The following is an 11854-nucleotide window of genomic DNA, read 5'->3' as shown; positions in this document are numbered from 1 at the left end:
CTATATCCTCTTCCGCTGCTTTTCTTCTACTCCGGCGACAAATCGAGCGAGCTCCGATAGTGTTTTGCAGCGAGTAGATCCATCAGAAGCGAGAGGAGATGTCGTGCACGGGTGGAGGTCGGGGTGGCCCAGGGGGCTCGACAGCCGCTGCGGTCTCGGCAGTAAGCCGCCTCGCAAGCGCCGCAACGACGCTGAGGTCGGGAGCTCCTCCCTCCACCCATTAGTGGAGGAGTGGCGCAAGGAGCAGGCGCGCACGCGCTGCGCCTGTGGCACCGGAGCACGGGCATGGACCCATTTCGATAGGACCGCCTCTTCTCCCCTGCGCTGAAGCGTCTTCGGGCGGCGGAGATCGCGTGGTTCGAGGTGAAGGAGGCGGCCGCCCCCGGAGACGAAGTTGCAGTGGCGCGGGTCGCGACACTCAGGGAGGAGTACCAACTCACCTTCCTGCTCTCCAACTCCATGATGGAGCACCACCTCAGCATCGGCGAGTCCGGTGATGGCAAGTCCGGTGACAAGTAGATCTAGTTTAATCTCCGTTTTATGCTAGTGTGAAAGTTGTTTCATTATGAACTCCGTTGTTGCTTAAGTCCGAACTATGTTTTAAGTATGAACTCAGGTTATGTTTTATGTATGATGGACTTCGGTGATGTTTTAGGTGGCGTGAACTGTGAATTTTAATATGTGGTATATGTTTGAAGGATCTATTTTGCCTCAGCGTCCGTCGTCCTGCTAAAATCATTTTCCAAATAACATAACCGAATTTTCTGAAATGGGCACCAGAGTTGCTCTAAGCTGTAAGCCTACTTACCTCTATAAAAGCCCTCACTCACTCACTGTCACAACAGCTGGGGCTGGATGAACCTATTTTCTTTTCTTTTTGTTTGCAAGTAAAGGCTTGATGAACTCTGTACGTACCCAGAGGTCAGTAGGTGGACCATTTCCACGCCCATTCCTATTCGGCGCTCAAGGCGCCACTTAATTATAGACAATTTGGTATATGGCGCGCTGGTACCAACAGGACAGCCCATGTAATACAACAGTAGTATATATATATACATTCCAGTTTTGGGAAGCTTCTAGCAGCTTCTGGGTTCCTTTTTTTTTCTGCTGGGTTGTTTGTTTTGGTGGTTTTTCTTAGGGACTTTTCATTTTCTTTGTTTCTTTTTATTTTTTATGTGAACTTCTTCAAATTTGTGAACATTTTTCAAACCCATGAACTTTCTCAAATTTATGAACTTTTTTTTTCAAGTTTGTGAACATTTCTTTGAAATACGGAACTAATTTTCAAATGCATGATCTTTTTTTGCATTATATATAATTGTTGCATTTAAATTTCATATTTTGGTCTCACATTTATTGAAATGGACGTGGCATTGAAACTGGTTTGGTCTGAAAATTTTAATTTCAATTTCATGTTTCAGTCTCACATTATGCCTTTTAATTTCACATTTTCAATCTCACGTCAATTTCAATTTCATATTCAACCAGTTTCTGTACCGCCTAATTTCAGTACTCAGTTTCAGTATTGCCCAACTCAGAGCCATGCCTGCATGATGCGCCCTTTACTCCGCCACAAAACAGGTGATGGGACCAATGATCTCTACTCCTAAGGGAGCAGTTGGTAGTCTCGCTTCCAGGTTTTTTTTAGTCCCACCTTCCACGGTTTATTTTGGTACCTCCTCCCACCTCTGACTAAGCCACCACAAACCGAAAAAACCTGCTCCTGAGTCCCAAACCCGCACCATTACACGTGCGAACCTCAATAGACGTTCGAAGGAAAACGTGCGACAAAAAAACCTACGACGGTTAACCAGCGATAGGAAAACCGTGCGGCCGCACGTAGGAGCGAGTCCTGTTATCGAGCTAGGCCTCGCTTCAGTCGCAACCCTACATCCTCGCCGCCTCGCCGCCCTACATCCTCGCCCCCCTCCATCCTGGTCGACGTCCCCGCCCCGCATCACTCCCCTTCCTCCATCCGCGTCCATCCTGGACAAGGTCGCCGCTGCCCTCCATCAATTCGCCGCCGAGTTCAACACCTCGACGATCCGGCGCTAATCCGCGCTGGTCCTGGATTAGGTCGCCGACGCCATCCATCACTTCGCCGCCGCGCTGGATACAGGATTCGGCGCTGATCCTGGACGCGGATACGCGGACACGTCTAGGACCCGGCCAAAACACGTCCTGGATCCGAAAAATAGGTATACAAACCATCTCAAACGTCAATCGCATCTAATACATCTCAAATTCCATACATAACTACCATACAACCGCATCTCATCCAGCCATGGCAAGTGCTTTGACATGGGATGAATCCGCCTGCATGATTGATTTCTGTTCTACACAGTTTAGGTTTTTTTTCATGTTAATAATAGTCTCAAGTACACATGTTTAAATATCCTGCATCCTGCATTTGTATAAATATGGCAAGAAAGAAAACACAGACCATACTGGACCAAAGAGTATGTTTCCAAGAAAGTACAGAGATGTAGAACACGTCCTGGATCCGAAAAATAGGTATACAAACCATCTCAAACGTCAATCGCATCTAATACATCTCAAATTCCATACATAACTACCATACAATCGCATCTCATCCAGCCATGGCAAGTGCTTTCACATGGGATGAATCCGCCTGCATGATTGATTTCTATTCTACACAGTTTAGGTTTTTTTTCATGCTAATAATAGTCTCAAGTACACATGTTTAAATATCCTGCATCCTGCATTTGTATAAATATGGCAAGAAAGAAAAGACAGACCATGCTGGACAACAGAGTATGTTTCGAAGATAGTACAGAGATGTAGAAGATGCAGATGAAAGTGCCATTGCATTATATATGTAGAATAAAAAACCATTTCTGTCTTCATGTTTTTTTCCATTCAATAGTTGCATATGGGGAATTCAAAAAGCACAGCGGGCGAACATCAACCAGAAGACGACGTAACTACAGGTATGCTGCAGTCTACCATGTTTCCTTTTAGTCGTGAGACCTGAATATCTAACAGTGACATACTATATGCATAACGTCTTCCAGGTCTTACATGTGGGAGTAGTGATGCAGACCACAATGCGAGCATCATACCCGTAGCTGATAATGTTGATAACATTTACACGACGGAGTCAGGTATAATGCAAACTTCATCCCCTTACATGCAAGTATAAGACTGTGTCAACATTGCTGATAATGTTTCATGCATAATATATTTTGTTGATTGCTAAGCTGTAGGGCGGGAAACTTCAAACGACGGGATTCCGTCGTATTCTGAGAATAATATGGATGGTACGACTAAGCTACAAGATGATACTCAAGGTATTCACAGGCATGCTTATACAGCTTCCAAATAGACATCTTCGGTAGGGGATCAGAGAGGTTAAGTCCATGTTCCCAGATGAGCTTAATGGGCTTTGTGGTTTTTACGCTTAACGTAATGCAGATGACAAAACTTGCGAGCAGCATGCAACAGTATGCATATTTAATGAAGAGAATCAAATAGTTGGCGAAACAAGGGACCAGTTCAACGCACAGAGGCGTGAATCTTATCGGAAGAAAAAAGAGGAGGATATGGTCAGATTACAAAAAGATTATCAGCCATCCCTTACAAAGTCTGGTAAGTATTTACGCGTGATTGTGCTCACTAATCTTGGTGTTTTCTGAATACCTATAGTATGCAACTTAATCGTTATGGTAACCTGACTTCATAGATGTTCCCCGTGTTGGTTTCATAGATTTTGCATCAACATATATCTAATTGATTTGTACGTACCTTTGTTGTTCTCTAACTGTCATCCATGTTGTAACAGTGGTAGACATAGGGATCTTATCAACGCGTGGAGGCGGGCATCTTATCGCACTAAGAAGGCAGATGGTTTTATAAACCAGACAGACGATGGGACGATTGTTCACTGCCGTACTCTATGTGATATCACAAATGTTCAACAACCTTCATATGTGATCCCTGGTACAATGTCGTTAGTTATATGTGTGTATTTGATAATCATACTGTTTGTGATTATGTTTAACTTATCTTTGCTTTCTGAACGCCCGTGCTGGATTACAATAGGAACTAATGTTGGGGCAGATCATATTTTGGGGCAGCCAATCAAACCCACGCGAGATGATAAGCACCGGAAAGATGATCTTCGCCCCCTTTGTAATTCAAGTAATATTATTTTATGTTACATCCTAGCATTCATGGTTCAGCCATTTTAATAAGTAGTAACCTAACATTTTATATCAGATGACCCTGCAAGCTCGGTTGATACATCAATCTTGCATAATGAATCAACATATCCACCTAAAGCTACGAGCACGTCGGATGTAATTGCAGACAAAAATATAGAAGGTAAAATGATTGAGCTATTTCCATACTCGTTTGCTGTCATGTTGTTTTTACCACAGAAAATGACATGGAAGACATCAGTAGATGACTTGAATGATACCACAGAAAATACGCAAGTAACAAAAGAAGAACACAAAAGAGATCGTAAAAATGCCTTGAGGAGAGCTGCATATCGGCAGAGAAAAGATCGGAATCTGCAAGATCAACATGCACATGCTATTAATTTATCTGGTAACCTCTAACGGTTTTTACCATTATAGTCAGTACCCGACTTCATGTCTTAACGATTGTTTAACCGATTTGTTGATTCGATTTGTTTAACCAGACAACCCAACTAGCTCCAACTATACATCATTTTCGGTTGATGCGACAACATTTCATGCTACTACTATAGTCACATCTGGTCTCAATGATGACAAAGAAGCACAAGGTAATCCATTTGTGCGTACTCCATTCGGTTGATCCGATTTCATGCTGTCATTGTTATGATTTATTGTCTAATGTCCTGATCGACATCAGATGTGATCTTCAATGACACACTAGAAACAAAGCAAAAAACCGACGAAGATCTCAAGAGAGATCTTAGAAACGCACTGCGGAGAGCTGCTTACAAGAGGAGAAAGGATAAGCTTATCCATGATGAAAACCTACGTCCACTTTCGTTATCAGGTAAAACATGATCTATATTTTCACCATGAATTACATATCTTCTTGTAATGTTCATAGGTAAATGTTCTTTTAGCCACCATCATGCTCTTGGCCTACATTTTATTGCGGCATATTAATGCACCATCATGGTTTTTTTTGGTAAAGACGTCTTAAATAATATTGGTTCTAACTATGTTTTCAAATCAACACGAAACCAGCCAACCATAATAGCTCCAGCTATATTGAATTCGAGGGTGATGCAGCAATAATTCCCCATTCAACATTAGACGTGTTTGTTGTCACTCATGACAATGATCTAGCTAGGAGGAGAAAGGATAAGCTTATCCATGATGAAAACCTACGTCCAGTTTCGTTATCAGGTAAAACATGATCTGTATTTTCATCATGAATTAGGTATCTTCTTGTAATGTTCATATGTAAATGTTCTTTTAGCCAAAATCATGCTATCCGCGTACAGTTTATTGCAGCATATTATTAATTTATCTGGTAACCTCTAACGGTTTTTACCATTATAGTCAGTACCCGACTTCATGTCTTAACGATTGTTTAACCGATTTGTTGATCCGATTTGTTTAACCAGACAACCCAACTAGCTCCAACTATACATCATTTTCGGTTGATGCGACAACATTTCATGCTACTACTACAGTCACATCTGGTCTCAATAATGACAAAGAAGTACAAGGTAATCCATTTGTGCGTACTCCATTCGGTTGATCCGATTTCATGCTGTCATTGTTATGATTTATTGTCTAATGTCCTGATCGACATCAGATGTGATCTTCAATGACACACTAGAAACAAAGCAAAAAACCGACGAAGAACTCAAGAGAGATCGTAGAAACGCACTGCGGAGAGCTGCTTACAAGAGGAGAAAGGATAAGCTTATCCATGATGAAAACCTACGTCCACTTTCGTTATCAGGTAAAACATGATCTATATTTTCACCATGAATTACATATCTTCTTGTAATGTTCATAGGTAAATGTTCTTTTAGCCACCATCATGCTCTTGGCCTACATTTTATTGCGGCATATTAATGCACCATCATGTTTTTTTGGTAAAGACGTCTTAAATAATATTGGTTCTAACTATGTTTTCAAATCAACACGAAACCAGCCAACCCTAATAGCTCCAGCTATATTGAATTCGAGGGTGACGCAGCAATAATTCCCCATTCAACATTAGACGCGTCTGTTGTCACTCATGACAATGATCTAGCTAGGAGGAGAAAGGACAAGCTTATCCATGATGAAAACCTACGTCCACTTTCGTTATCAGGTAAAACATGATCTATATTTTCATCATGAATTAGATATCTTCTTGTAATGTTCATATGTAAATGTTCTTTTAGCCAAAATCATGCTATTCGCGTACAGTTTATTGCAGCATATTAATACAACATCATGGTTTTTTTCCTAAAGACGTCTAAAATAATATTGGTTCTAACTATGTTTTCAAATCAACATGAAACCAGACAACCCTAATAGCTCCAGCTATATTGAATTCGAGGGTGACGCAGCAATATTTCCCTATTCAACATTAGACGCATCTGCTGTCACTCATGACAATGATCTAGCTAGGAGGCAACGTGATAATGAGAGGAAAAGAAATTTAACAAACGAGCAAAGGGAGCAAATAAACGCACAGAGGCGTGCAGATTATCAACGGAATAAGGAAGATGTATCCGTTGATGTCAGAGAAACAGTGAATGAAAAAGTACGAGAGAAGCGAATGCAACGTCGCAAAAGCATGTCAGTGATTGAGAAGGGGGAGTCAAGTGCTCGGAGGAAGGCCAATTATGCCAGAAGAAAAAACACCCCATGCAACGAATCCATCGCGCTCCCACGTCCAGACCTAGCAAACTCAACCTCTGAATGTCCCACTTTAATCTGTCGTGCATCAGCCGTCTCTCGGGCGGCCGAAGATGATACATCTGATGGCGACCCTCCGATGAACAAGACGAATTACATTGATGGTATCGAAGGTATGAAGTTGCTACTGTCAATTTCGTGTTGTCATTATGATCAACCATCTTCTAACATGATTTTATCTATGGTGACATTCGCAACGACGAATGTCCAGAGGACATCGAATTTTTTCAAAGCGGCATCATGGGCGATGAGCCGACAGCAGCCGAATTGATGGATGAGGAGCACTACATGTTCCGCAACGAAGGTATGAACATATATGAAGTACGACGGCATGCAGCTATATTGTAGTTAAATTTTTTATGTAATTATTATTTTGAACGTTATGTTTCAACAAATGCACGTAGGGTCCGATGATGATAACATGGATGCTGACGAGGAAGAAAGCATGTCGTTTGCTATACCTAGCGAGGTTGATCCATTAGAATTTGTTTACACAAACATCCCAGACACCACTCACATCCTGAAGCTCGACGCAAACTGCAAACACTGCAAGGCCAAAAAGTTTGTGTCTGAGACCGACGGGTTCTGCTGTCGCAATGGCCAAATCGAACTTAAACAACCGGAACCAATCCCAGAGCTGATGAGGCTATGGTCAAGCATGGATGCAGATTGTAGACATTTTCGGGAGAACATACGGTTCTTCAACGGGCATTTCGCCTTCACAACCCTTGGCGTCAGCCTTGATGAGAACTACACAAACATGAAGTCTGGGGTGTACACATTCCGTGCCCATGGCTCCATCTACCACAATGTACATTCGTTCGGGCCTAGCTCCCGTCCAGAACATTTGCAGTTGTACTTCTATGATGACGACCCAACCATAACTCATCGTAAGGTGGCCACCAAGCAATTAGACCAGGATGTCGTGAAGAAGTTAGTAGACATACTCAAAGAAAACCCGTACTCTCAGCAATTTAGGAGTTTGGGTGCACACAAGGACAACCTTGATGATTATAGGATAGACCTAAACACCGACAAGAGGCTTGACCAAAGAAGATATAATAGACCGTTGTCATCTGAGGTCGCTGCAATTTGGGTTGAGGGCAACGACCTAGCAAAAAGATTTGACAGGAGGATAACACTTTGTGGTAACAACAACGAAAGGCACAGTATACGTGTGACCTCCGGAGCATATGACCCGTTGTCTTATCCCCTATTCTATCCAAGGGGGGAGCTAGGTTGGCATCCAAAGCTACTTAAATGTAATGTTCCGAAAGAGGTTGTACTACATCCTCAACTGGTCCATGATGATGATGAGGATGCAGGTATGCCGTCTGACCGACTCATTTTGCTACAAATAATGTCTTATTTCTCGAATATATCCTCATTTTGATTGTACTTAATCATGTGTAGAGGGCAACAACAGGTTGTGCGTCTCTGTCAGAGACTACTACTGTTACATGCTGCAGACACGGCCTGGAATCTTCAATCCCATACTCTATGGAGCACGCCTCTTGCAGCAATGGGCGGTCGACATGTACGTCAAGATTGAAAGTTGTCGGTTGAGGTGGTACAGGAAAAACTAGACGCAGATTCGTGCCGACTTGTATAAAGGAGTTGTTGATGCAATAACATCGGGGGAGACCCGAGCAAGCGCTGTTGGGGTAAGAATAGTGCTCCCTGGAACATACCCTGGTGGCGACCGCGACATGAAGAAGAGGCATATGGATGCCATGGCAATTGTTCATACATACGGGAAGCCTGACATCTTCTTGACGATGACTTGCAATCCTAAATGGGAAGAGATAACGAATGAGTTGCTGCCTGGTCAGACGGCACAAGACCGACCTGATATTGTGGCTCGCGTGTTCTACGGCAAGCTAGAGGCTATGAAGGACATGTTGTTCAAGAAGCACATCCTGGGTGTGGTTGTCGCATATGTATACGTAGTCGAGTTCCAAAAAAGGGGCCTCCCCCATGCACATTTTTTGTTGATCATGGACTCTAAATATAAGCTTATCGTCCCGGAGCAGTATGACCGACTCATTTCCGCAGAGCTCCCAGACAAGCATAAGTATCCGGAATTGTATGCTATGGTGGTAAAACATATGATGCACGGACCGTGCGGTGCTCTCAACCCGAAGAATGTTTGCATGCAAGAAAACGGATGCAAATGTAGATACCCACGGCCGTTCAATGAAAACACATCACAAGGGAAGGACTCGTACCCAATTTATCGGCGTAGAGACGATGGAAGGCGTGCTAAGGTCCGAGGGAAGATGTTGGACAACAGATGGGTTGTGCCATATAACCCATACCTTCTGCGGATGTTCAATTGCCACATCAACGTTGAGGTTTGCTCCAGCATAAAGGCCGTCAAATATCTTTATAAGTACATTTACAAGGGCCATGATAAGGCTTCTTTCAGCATCGACCAGCCCGACGCCGATGGTAACATTGATGAGATCAAGAGATACATTGATGCAAGGTGGATCACCCCTCCAGAGGCTATGTGGAGGATATTTGGCTTTCTACTTTGCGCCAATTACCCGCCTGTCTTGCAGTTGCCTCTTCATCTCCCGAATATGCACAGGGTCGCATTCAATGCGCAGGCTGACTTGAATAATGTTGTCGCATCTGAAAATAATTCAAAATCCATGTTAACGGAGTATTTCAAGGCTAACCAGGAACACCCTCGGGCTAGGCATATATTGTACAAGGATTTTCCCGGAACCTTCACGTGGCAGAAGAAAAAGAAGTTTTGGAAGCCGCGCGTTGAGCGTTTTCAAATAGGTCGCATCGTGTCTGCCAATCCTGCCGAGGGTGACCGATACTACCTGCGTGTGTTGCTAAACCATGTTACGGGCAAAACATCCTTCGACGACTTGCTCACCGTGGATGGCGTTCTATGTGGGAGCTTTAGAGAGGCTGCTGAAAGGTTGGGAATCATCGAGGCAGATAACACGCTAGACGACTGTCTTACTGAGGCTGAGCAGTGGGCGATGCCATGTTCTCTTAGGAGGCTCTTCGCAACCATCTTGGTGCACTGCGAGCCAGGCGACGTTCGTGGTTTATGGCATAGACACCTCGATCCTATGTCAGATGACTATCGTCGATCACGCACGTCCCCTATCGAGGTGGAGCAGATGGTGTTGCTTGACATTAGGGGTATGTTGCAATCCATGGGTAAAGACATTGTTGATTTCGCTCTTCCAAGCATAGATGATGCGTTTGATCCAACCGAGGGTGAGGCAAGAGAGGTCATCGAGGAATCAACCGTTGAGTTTGACGTGCATGACACTAATTTGGCATCTTCCCTGAACTTGGAGCAGAGGGCCGCATACGACGAGATACTAGCGACTGTTGAACGCGGTGATGGGGGTGTATTCTTTGTTGATGGCCCTGGAGGTACAGGGAAGACCTTTCTATACAGGGCGATTCTTGCCAAGGTGAGGAGCGATGGCAAGATTGGTATCGCTACCGCGACGTCGGGCGTCGCCGCTTCTATCATGCCTGGCGGCAGGACTGCCCACTCGAGGTTCAAGATCCCATTGAGTTGCGATGATGGAGCCTCGTGCAGCTTCACGAAGCAGAGTGGGACCGCCAAGTTGCTTAGGATGGCCTCATTGATAATATGGGACGAGGCCAGCATGACGAAACGACAAGCGGTCGAGGCATTGGATAATAGCATGCGCGACATCATGGGAATACGCGACCGACCCTTTGGAGGAAAGACTGTTGTTTTTGGCGGGGACTTTAGGCAGGTGCTTCCGGTCGTCAGAAGGGGGTCGCGGGGCCAGATAATTGATGCAACCCTACGAAGTTCTCATCTATGGAAGGGTATGCGGCAGCTTCGGCTCATCACCAACATGAGGGCTCATAATGACACGTGGTTTGCAAATTACTTGCTAAGGGTCGGCAATGGCACTGAGGAAGTCGACGATCAAGGCAACATACTACTCCCTGAAGACATTTGTCTGCCGTCTACAGGCGAGGCTGACGACCTGGAGAAGCTTATTCACCATGTGTTTCCGAGTCTAGATGACAACATGTCTGATTCAAATTACATGACATCTCGAGCAATCCTTTCCACGACAAACGACAATGTCGACAAGATAAACATACGCATGATAGAGCGTTTTCAGGGAGATGAAGTAATATACCATAGCTTTGACAGTGCGGAGGACGACCCATATGGCTACTACGCTCAGGAATTTCTGAATGGATTGACTCCTAACGGTCTTCCTCCGCATGCACTCAAGCTAAAGCTGAACTGCCCTGTCATACTTCTAAGGAACATTGATCCAGCAAATGGATTGTGTAACGGCAGTAGGCTTGTTGTTAGAGGTTTTGAGAGGAACACCATTGATGCCGAAATCGTGATTGGACAACACGCTGGCAGGAGGGTCTTCCTTCCTCGAATACCTCTCTGCCCATCTGAAAACGACACGTTTCCATTCAAGTTTAAGAGGAAGCAATTTCCTATAAGGCTTAGCTTTGCTATGACCATTAACAAGGCTCAAGGGCAGACAATCCCGATTGTTGGTGTCTACCTACCCAATCCCGTGTTCTCTCATGGTCAGCTCTACGTTGCTTTGTCTCGAGCCACCGCAAAGAGAAATATAAAGATACTCATTCAGAAGGAGAAGCCGAAGGAGAAGTCCAACAAGCAAAAGGACAATCCAAATAAGCGAAAAAGTCCGACCGTGTCCTTACTGACCTCGATGAAGAACATCGTCTACAAGGAAGTCCTTACAGGCTGAAGTCTAGTCTTAATAGACCGGCAGGTTATGTAATGACGCAACATTTACTCTTGTGATGGTCAAGATTTATTGTAATTCATTTTTTACATATGTCCTTTTTATTTGGTATTTTGATAGTTGGATGTATACTCCATTTAGTTGAGCTACTAAATGCATTTCAATAATCAGCCGTCATGTTGGCACCATCATCGCTGTTATATATTTTCT

At 44.0% G+C, this 11854-nt stretch overlaps 2 protein-coding genes across 2 annotated transcripts; both read left to right on the top strand.

Moving 5' to 3' along the window:
* Positions 1-2760: 2760 nt before the first annotated feature.
* Positions 2761-8470, top strand: LOC147965822 (uncharacterized). The gene is made up of 15 exons (XM_087530624.1): positions 2761-2775; positions 2888-2951; positions 3036-3125; positions 3228-3311; positions 3436-3566; positions 3704-3714; positions 3803-3960; positions 4426-4548; positions 5588-5695; positions 5785-5926; positions 6507-6596; positions 6642-6997; positions 7096-7188; positions 7289-8209; positions 8298-8470. The coding sequence occupies exons 1-15, from the start codon at positions 2761-2763 to the stop codon at positions 8468-8470; spliced, it is 2559 nt and encodes an 852-aa protein (XP_087386750.1).
* A 123-nt stretch (positions 8471-8593) lies between these two features.
* Positions 8594-11647, top strand: LOC147965821 (uncharacterized). Its single transcript, XM_087530623.1, has one exon. It carries the CDS (start codon positions 8594-8596, stop codon positions 11645-11647), a length of 3054 nt encoding a protein of 1017 aa, XP_087386749.1.
* The last annotated feature ends 207 nt before the right edge of the window (positions 11648-11854 follow it).

The sequence above is a fragment of the Triticum urartu genome, chromosome 6A (assembly GCF_056163025.1).
Source record: "Triticum urartu cultivar PI428250 chromosome 6A, HENAU_Tu73, whole genome shotgun sequence".
NCBI lineage: Eukaryota > Viridiplantae > Streptophyta > Magnoliopsida > Poales > Poaceae > Triticum > Triticum urartu.
The sequence above is the reverse complement of the archived record's forward strand: the minus strand, read 5'-3'. Positions and strand labels throughout refer to the sequence as shown.

What these genes read in the sequence shown, in the direction of transcription:
- LOC147965822 (XM_087530624.1), top strand. An exon ending in GAAAACCTACGTCCACTTTC is followed by an intron (nt 5,927 to 6,506) that starts GTTATCAGGTAA and finishes TAATAGCTCCAG; the next exon opens with CTATATTGAATTCGAGGGTG. An exon ending in TGATGATGATGAGGATGCAG is followed by an intron (nt 8,210 to 8,297) that starts GTATGCCGTCTG and finishes AATCATGTGTAG; the next exon opens with AGGGCAACAACAGGTTGTGC.
- LOC147965821 (XM_087530623.1), top strand. Translation starts at nt 8,594, where the DNA reads ATGAAGAAGAGGCATATGGATGCCATGGCAATTGTTCATACATACGGG.